The sequence below is a fragment of the Lipotes vexillifer genome, unplaced genomic scaffold (assembly GCF_000442215.2).
Source record: "Lipotes vexillifer unplaced genomic scaffold, Lipotes_vexillifer_v1.1 scaffold707, whole genome shotgun sequence".
NCBI lineage: Eukaryota > Metazoa > Chordata > Mammalia > Artiodactyla > Lipotidae > Lipotes > Lipotes vexillifer.
The window spans coordinates 772,147-781,435 of record NW_006781931.1 but is presented as its reverse complement, the minus strand read 5'-3'; the positions used below and the strand labels follow the sequence as shown (position 1 = coordinate 781,435).

General features: G+C 40.1%; 1 protein-coding gene across 6 annotated transcripts in view; it reads right to left on the bottom strand.

Moving 5' to 3' along the window:
* PPHLN1 (periphilin 1) overlaps positions 1-9,289 on the bottom strand; it is a 150,281-nt gene that overhangs the window by 64,295 nt on the left and 76,697 nt on the right. For 3 of the 6 annotated variants that reach the window (XM_007454870.1, XM_007454871.1, XM_007454866.1), the window contains 2 exons: positions 9,021-9,077; positions 6,443-6,522 (listed from right to left, as the gene is read on the bottom strand). In XM_007454870.1, coding sequence (XP_007454932.1) covers positions 6,443-6,522; positions 9,021-9,077 — 137 coding nt within the window. The remainder of the gene's footprint in view (positions 1-6,442; positions 6,523-9,020; positions 9,078-9,289) is intronic. The other 3 variants (XM_007454868.1, XM_007454869.1, XM_007454867.1) reach the window with 1 other exon arrangement.

Genomic DNA, 9,289 nt, shown 5'->3' with positions numbered 1-9,289 from the left:
AGAGTGTGAGGTTGGTGAAGAGAACCTCAGCAACACCCCAAAGTTTTAAGTTTTGAGGATTAGAACCATGCACCTTTTCAACACGTTTTCAGATGCTGAGAAGGAAGGACTGAAAAGAATGATGCAGTGGAGACTGGCTATGTCCTTGAGAAAATTATTTAACATCTAAGCCTTTTCCATAAAATGGAGATATATACCCACTTTTTTTAAATTGCAAAATAATCACAACCTTAGCATTAGCTAACACCTGCATCATGTCACATAATTACCATTTCTTTTTTGTGGTGAGAACATCAAAGATCTCTTAGCAAATTTCAATTATACAGGAGAGTATTATTAACTATAATAACTATGCTGTATATTAGATACCCAGAACTCATTCATATTATAGCTTCAAGTTTATAATCTTTGACCAACATCTCCCCTTTTCTCCCATCCCCCAGACTCTGGTAACAACCCTTCTTTCTGTGAATTTGACTTTTTTAGATTCCACATGTCAGCAGGATCATAGAATACTTGTCTTTCTCTGTCTGGCTTATTTCACTTAGCATAATGCCCTCAAGGTCCATCCATGTTGTCACAAATGGTAAGATGTTCACCTTTTTCATGGTCGAAAAATATTCCATCGTGTATGTATACAATATTTTCTTTATCCATTCATTGAGGGCAGATTAGGTTGTTTCCACATCTTGGCTATAGTGAATAATGCTGCAATGAACACAGAAATGCAGGGGAGTTCCCTGGTGGCCTAGTAGTTAGGATTCAAGGCTTTCGCTGCCATGGGCCAGGTTCAATCCCCCCCCCAAAAAAAATGCAGATATCTCCTTGAAATACTGTTTTCATTTCCTTTGATTTCTTTAGTGATCCATTGGTTGTTTAGTAGCATACTGTTTTGCCTCCAATGTGTTTGTGTTTTTTGCAGGTTTTTCCCTTGTAGTTGATTTCTACTCTCATGGCCTTGTGGTCAGAAAAGATGTTTGATACGATTTCAATTTTCTTAAATTTACCAAGGCTTGTTTTGTGGCCTAGCAAGTCATCTATCCTGGAGAAAGTTCCATGTGCGCTTGAAAAGAATATGCATTCTGCTGCTTTCCAGATAGAATGCTCTCTATAAATTAATTAAGTCCATTTAGTCTAATGTGTTATTTAAGGCCTATGTCCCCTTATTAATTTTCGGTCTAGATGATCTGTCCACTGATGTAATAAGTGGGGTGTTAAACTCCCCTCCTATTATTGTGTTACTATTGATTTCTCCTTTTATGTCTGTTAATATTTGCCTTATACATTGAGGTGCTCCAATGTTGGGTGCATATATATTTACAACGGTTATATCTTCTTGGATTGACCCTTTGATCATTATGTAGTGTCCTTCTTTGTCTCTTGTGACAGTCTTTATTTAAAGTCTATTTTGTCTGATATAAGTACTGTTATACTTATATAGCTTTCTTTTGATTTCCATTAGTATGGAGTATCTTTCTTCATGCCCTCCCTTTTAGTCTGTATATATCTCTAGATCTGAAGTGAGTCTTTTGTAGACACCATATATATGAATCTTGTTATTGTATCCATGAAGCCACTCTATGTCTTTGGTTGGAGCATTTAGTCTGTTTACACTTAAGGGAATTAGAAATATGTATGTTCTTATTGCCATTTTGTTAATTGTTTTGGTAGGCCTTTTTCCCCCCTTCTTTTTTCCTCATCTCTTGTGATTTGATGACTAATCTTAGTATTATGTTTGGATTCCTTCTCCTTTTTTGTGTGTATATATATTATAGATTTTTGGTTTGTGGTTACCATGAGGTTTCTGTATAATAGTATATTAAGTTGCTGATCTCTTAATTTCAAATGCATTTTTAAAACTCTGCATTTGTACCCTCCTCCCCTCACGATTACTGTCTTTATCTTATTTTACATCTAATTGTTTTGTGTATCCCTTCACTGCTTATTGTGGATACAGATGATTTTACTACTTTTACTTTTGTCTTTTAACCTCCTTACTAGCTTTGTGTGTAGATGATTTCCTACCCTTACAGTACGTTTGCCTTTACTGGTAAGCTTTTTCATTTCATAATTTTCTTGTATTCTTATTGTGGCCTTTTCTTTTTCACCTAGAGAAGTTCCTTTACCATTTGTTGTAAAGCTGGTTTGGTGATACTGAGTTCTTCTAGCTTTTGCTTGTCTGTAAACCTTTTGATTTTTAATCACACCTGACTGAGAGCCTTGCTGGGTAAAGTATTCTTGGTCACAGGTTTTTCCCTTTCATCACTTTAAATATACCGTGCCACTACCCTCTGGCCTGCAGAGTTTCTGCTGAAAAATCAGCTGATAGTTTTATGGGAGTTCCCTTGTATGTTATTTGTTGCATTCCCCTTGCTGCTTTTAATACTCACTTTATCTTTAATTTGTGTCAGTTTGATTACTATGGGTCTCAGCAGGTTCCTCTTTGGGTTAATCTAGAACAGGGCTCTCTGCGCTTCCTGGACTTGGGTAACTGTTTCCTTTTCCAGATTAAGGACGTTTTCAGCTATTACGTCTTCAAATACGTTCTCTTCCCTTTTCTCTCTCTCTTCTCCTTCCGAGACCCCTATAATGTGAATATTAGTGTGCTTCATGTTGTCCCAGAGGTCTCTTAAACTGTACCAATTTCTTTTCATTCTTTTTTTTCTATTCAGTGGCAGTGATTTCCACTACTCTCTCTTCCAGCTCACTGATCCGTTCTTCTGTATCATTTAGTCTACTACTGATTCATTCTAGCGTATTTTTTATTTCAGTTATTGTATTCGAACCTCTGCTGTTCTTTATATTTCCTAACTCTTTGTTAAAAACTTCTAACTTCTCACTCTGTGCATCCATTCTCCTCCCAAGTTCTTTGATCATCTTTATGATCATTACTCTGACCTCTTTTACAGGTAGACTGCCTATCTTCACTTAGTTCTTCTTCTGGGGTTATAGCTTGTTCCTTTCTAGAACATAGTCCTCTGCTGTCTCATTTTGTCTAAGTTGCTCTTTGTATTTTTATGTATGTGGTAGGTAGGTTATGTTTCTCCACCTTGGAGAAGTAGCCTTCTGTAGGAGACATCCGTTGTGTCCTAGCAGTACACTCCCCCCACCTCATCTCCTAAGCTATATGCTCTAGGCGTTCCCCCTAAAAAGGCTGTGTGGGTCCTCCTGTTATGGTGGGCTAACTACATGGGTAGTCTGGTAGGCTTGGTTGGCCCCTAGTCCAGTTGGCTGCCCCCTAGTCCAGCTGGCTGCCCCCTAGTCCAGTTGGTTGCCAGGCCCTGCCTTGTGAAGATGCTGCTGGCTACTGTTTAGTGGGGCCTGGTCATAAGGTGGCTGGTTGCAGAACCCTCGGGGGCCCCAGAGCTTGTGCTGGCTCACTGGTGGGCAGAGTCAGGGTCTCAAAGACTCTAGAGCTGTTGCCCACACACTGGCAGGTGAAACCAGATCCAGGGTTAGTGCCGGACTAATGGCAAGCAGAACTGCTTCCTGGAGTCTGGCTGCAGGGCCAGGGATCCCAGAGCTCATTTCAGATTGCCGGAGTAGGAGAGAGGCAAGTTCCTGAAACAGTTGGGTATGGGGTCTGGGGTGTCCCGAAGGTTGTGTTGGCCTGCTAGTGGTCAGGGCCAGGGCACAGCTGGTCCCAGGGTAGGGTCTGGCTTGCTTCTGCTGGTGGGTGAGGCTGGTCTAGAGGCTAGTGTAGGCTTCCTGGCAGGAAGGGCTGGTGCCTGTCCTCTGGTGGTTAGAGCTGGGTCTTGGCCCTTTGGTGGGTAGGGCTGTGTCTAGGGGTGTGTCTAGAGGTCAGGAAGTCTTTAGGCAGGCTGTCTGTTGATGGATGGGGTTGTGTCCCCGCCCAGTTAGTTGTTTGACCTGAGGCACCCCAGCACTGACCCCTACAAGTTGCTGAGTGGGGCCAGGTCTTGGTGCTAATGAGCCAAGATGACAGCAGCCAGCAACAGTGTTCATGTGTTTGAGCATTCCCTAATCTGTCTGCCACCAGTGTCCATGTCTCCAGGGTGAGCCGCAGCTGCTCCCTGCCTCTCCAGAAGACTCTCCAAGACCAGTAGGTGGGTCTTGTCCAGGCTCCTATCAAATTACTGCTTTTGCCCTGGGTCCTACTGCACATGGGATTTTGTGTGTGCCCTTTAAGAGTGAAGTCTCTATTTCCCCCACTCTGTGGGGCTCCTGCAATTAAGCCCTGCTGGCCTTCAAAGCCAAACACTCTGGGGGCTTGTCTTCCTGGTGCCAGAACCCCAGGCTGGGGAGCCTGACATGGGGCTCTGAACTCTCACTCCTGTGGAAGAACTTCTGCAATATAATTATCCTCTAATTTGTGGGCTGCCCACCTGGGGGGTATGGGATATGATTATACTGTGAGTCCATCCCTCCTACCTGTCTCGTTGTGGTTCCCTCATGTCTTTAGCTGTAGAAGATCTTTTCTGGTAGGTCCCACTCTTTTTCACTGATGGTTGCTCTGCAGGAAACTGATTTTGGTGTGCTCCTGAGAGGAGATGAGCTCAGGGTCTTTCTACCTTGCCATCTCGGCTGCTCTCCTTATGAGAGCAGTATGAGCAGTGGTCATATGTGCATACTGAAGCATCATGGCAGATGGACACCAAACTCCCAGTGTTGACACGTGGGCTGAGTTTTGTGGCCAATAGGAGGCAGTTTATGATAAAAGATGCTTAGGCAAGGTTAAGTGAAGGGGTGCAGAGCTTCCTTGCACTCTCAGAGCTGCCATGTGTTCACCTGTTTTCAATTCCTTTGCATACATAACTAGAAGTGGCTTGCTGGATGATAGGATAGTTCTAATTTTTTTTTTTTTTTGAGGAATCCCCATACTGTTTTCCAATTTACATTCCCACCAAGAGCACACAAGGGTTCCCTTTTCTCCATATCCTCTCCAACATTTGTTATTTGTACACTTTTTGATGACAGTCATTCTGACTGGTGTGAGGTGATATCTCATTGTGGTTCTGATTCACATTTCTCTAATAATCAGCAATGTTGAGCATCTTTTCATATGCCTGCTAGCCATCTGTATGTCTTCTTTGGAAAAATGCCTATTCAGGTCTTCTGACTCTTCTTTGATATTGAGTTGTATGAACTATTTATATATTTTGGATATTAATCCCTTGTTGGTCACATCATTTGAAAATATCTTCTCCCATTTTGCAGGTTGTCTTTTTATTTTATCAATGGTTTCCTCTGTTTCGCAAAAGCTTTTAAGTTTAATTAGCTCCCATTTGTTTATTTTTGCTTTTATTTCTTTTTAGGGTTTTCTACATATAAAATCATGTTATCCACAAATAGTGACAGTTTTACTTCTTCCTTTCCAGTTTGGGTGCTTTTTATTTCTTTTTCTTGCCTAACTGCTCTGGCTAGGACTTCCAATACTATGTTGAATAAAACTGGTGAGAGTGGGCATCCTTGCTTGTTCCTGATCCTAGAGGAAATGCTTTCAGCTTTTTGCCATTGAGAATGATGTTGGCTGTTGGCTTGACATATATAGCCTTTATTTTGTTGAGGCATGTTCCCTCTATGTCCCCTTTGTTGAGTTTTTATCATAAATGGATGTTAAATTTTCTCAGCATCTACTGAGATGATCATATGATTTTTATCCTTTACTCTATTAATGTGGTGTATCACACTAATTGATCTGCAGATACTGAACCATGCATGCTAGCATGCCTGGAATAAATCCCACTTGATCATGGTATATGATCCATTTAATGTGCTTATGAATTTGGTTTGCTAACATTTGGCTGAGGATTTTTGCATCTATCTTCATCAGAGATACTGGCCTGTAGTTTTCTTTTCTTGTAATGTCCTTGTCTGGTTTTGGTGTCAGGATAATTCTAGGTTCATAAAACAAGTCTGGAAGTGTTCAATCCTCTTCTATTTTTTGGAAGTTTGAGAAGTACAGGTATTCTTAAATGTTTGGGAGAACTCATCAGTGAAATAATTTGAGAAAATTATTTAACTTCTGAGCCTGTTACATAAAATGGAAATATACACTTACCTACATCATGGAATTTTTAAATGAATTAATAACAGAAGAAAATATATAATATAGTATATAGAATCAAGTCATTATACAATAAATGTTAGGTCTATGCCTATTACCCCACTTCCAAAATAAAAGCACAGTCTCTCAAATATGCCTCATCTGGATATTCATTCCCACTCGGCTATGGTCAAGATGAGAAGGGGATCAGTAAATACTAATTTTAGCATAACCTGTGGAAATAATTCTATGAGAAAACTGCTCATTTACTCTGGGGGCAACTTTTAAGTTATGGTTACTTAAAACTCAAGATTTCAATGCAGCAAATTACCCCCGTTAGGTGTGACAGTAAAGAATAAAAGCATCTGTACTATACAATCCATCTCATTTACTTTGTGTTTCCTCTTTTGATTTGATTTTAGAAGTACAACAAACCTTTGATGAAGGAACTGCTGAAGAACTTGAGGGTGAAGTGTCTCTTGATGTTTTCAAAGACTGAACAGGTCTTTCTTTACCTATATAAGAAAATATAAAATGCAATTTTCTAGCTTATTTGTTTTCAACTAGAGTGTTTTTGTAAATGAATAAGGGGTGGAGGTCATACACTTATTTTAATAGTGAAATCTTTATTACATTATTAAATTAAATCTGTTAATATCTAAATCCTCCTATCTGTCTTAGAGGCTGGGCACCATCAAAAATTTCAAATAACCTAGAACCAAAGGACAGTATATATGGCAATCTAGGCCATATCAATGCCAGTTAGCAAACAGAACCACAGAGAAGACCTCAGGAAAGGCAAAAAACATTTTAAAATCATAAATGCTTCCTCCTCCAAGTTCCGAAAAGTTAACTTTTAATACATCACACTAAAAATCCAATGGAGGTTATTATATAGATGCTACCAAAGAGAATTAGCTAATTATTAGCTAATTAAGCTATAGCTCAAAGAGAAAGGTATGTAGGAAACTTAGCAGGTATTCATGAAATGTTTAAAAAAAATTAAAACTAGAAAACTATAATAGAGCACTAATCCGGTACCTGATATGAATGAGTACCCAAATATTTGTTAAATAGTGAAAAATAAATCTGTATGAGATAAAGTCACTAAACTTTATCTTTGGTCACTTCAGACACTCACATAGTGCTCTATGTATACTATTATTTTTATGGAAATATAAACCAGAAAATAAATTTAAATATTATTTTAGCCAGTTCAACGAAAACAACAATAAAAATGGGTTTAGTTAAATATAATCTTAAAAATAACAGTGAGCTGTTGCTAACAGAAAAACGTTTCATTAAATTATCTACATGCCAACTGTAACAGATATCCTCTGATTTCAAGTGCTAGGAAAACTTTAATTACAGAGAAGAGGAAAAAGTAGCACCAAGTTTGGAGTGACACAGAAACTGGTCAAGACTGGATAGTGGGTTAAGGCCAGGAAAGCAGTCAAGAGCAAAAGCGGAGAAAAAACGACCTTGAAACTGAGGCAAAGCCAGCTTCAGTCAAAAAGCCTCTTAAGTTCTTCCTGCTATGGTCAAGACAGCGAAGTAAGGGCCTGGAGGTCAAGGGCTTCCAACCACCTGGGGACGTAGTGAATAACATCTCTTTCCAATGTCCTGCAGAGCCGGAAAGGCTTTCTCAAGACGCCCCCCACAGCTCCCCGCACCCACAATACGTGGCAATGTGTGAAGATATTTCTGATTGTCACAGTGGGTGAGTGCCGCTGGCACATGGTTAAGTAGAGGTCAGGGATGCTGCTAAACATGCTACAAATGCACAGGACAGCCCTCCACAACAAAGAATTATCCGGCCTCAAATGTCAGTAGTGCTGAGGTTGAAAACTCCTGCTCTAGGCACAGTATTACAACTGTGAAGCTCCAATAGTCTTAAAAAAGACTTAACTCTAGAATCTTTTAACTTGTGGTACCATTAAGAGACTTTCACACTAAGCAAGTTTAAAAGTTCTTACAGACCTTAAAAATCAAAAGCAAAATGATACAACCATCACTACATCCCCAAATGGCTAAGAACATGGCTTATTTAGTCATTCCCTACTGTATTTCCATTGCACATGGCAAATTCCATATCATAATGTGACAGTGTCAGTCTATCCCACTGCACCAAAAGCCCCTAGAGGAACAAGTATCATAGCTCATTTTTTTCCGAATACCCAAGGCCTACCAAGCTGAGTCCTTTAAGAAAAGAGTAGGCACTCACAAACTTGTGAAAAGATGAATTATTTTTCTACCCTAAGGATTCAATGACCTCCCCAGTCTATTCTGATTAAGTATTTCCTTGAGAGATGAAGAAATGAACCAATCAGCACAGCACACTATGTTAATTAAAGACATAATTATAGGCTCAATTCTGGCACACAGCAGCTAAACACAGCAAAAAACTTTCACAAGCAGCTGTTAATCTCTTATTTAGCACCTCCTTTACAAACAAAACATCAGCTCTTACAGGTATGCCAAGTATGGTGGCCAAGGGTAGTCTTAGGATCTTTCATGATTTTAGCTGCATAAGGCTAATTTAAGCAGATTTCAACCAATCTCAGTGTGCAGAAGCAAAGGAACATTGAAGGAGAGGGCAGTGGTTTATCAAATATCAACATATATTCATATATAACGGTGGCATGAAGGGCAGGGACAGGCAAGAAGCAAAGGATAAAGAAAAAGGATGATACAGATGGCAGCAGAAAGAGCACAAAAATGGTAAATAGAAATATCCTGATACTACTGATGTTGGGTCCTTTCTGCCAGTGACTTGTCTACTCTACAGATCTCAACCTCCTATGAGGTGGCAGTTGCTCACTGGGAGTGGCTAGCCCAGACAACAAACCCACATGTCTCCCCAAATCCTACTACCTGAGTCTGCTATTGTTCAACTCTGGTTCCAACAGCAGACTAATGGAGCAGTTATACACTTTTCCCATTTCTGTAACCTTTACAAATTATAGCCCCCCACCCTTCACGATCCCAAATCACAATCTAGCTCAAAACTCACCTCTTTCTGGCTTTCCTTCATTCTGCCGTTTGTAGGAGGCACCAGCACGCACGGACTCTAGGGAAAGGTGGGCAGGGAGGAATTAACACCAGCACCTCTGTGCCCAGGAGGAACAAGAGAAGAACCCAGAAGTAGGAGTAATGAGAACAGGAACTTCTGAGCATTTGCCGGTGACCCTAACCGCCTTCCTACCCTGCTTTCAAGTTGGGCTGCCTGAGCAAACACCAATGAAGAGAAATAAATAACAGAATAGGAGAAAAACTCTGTTT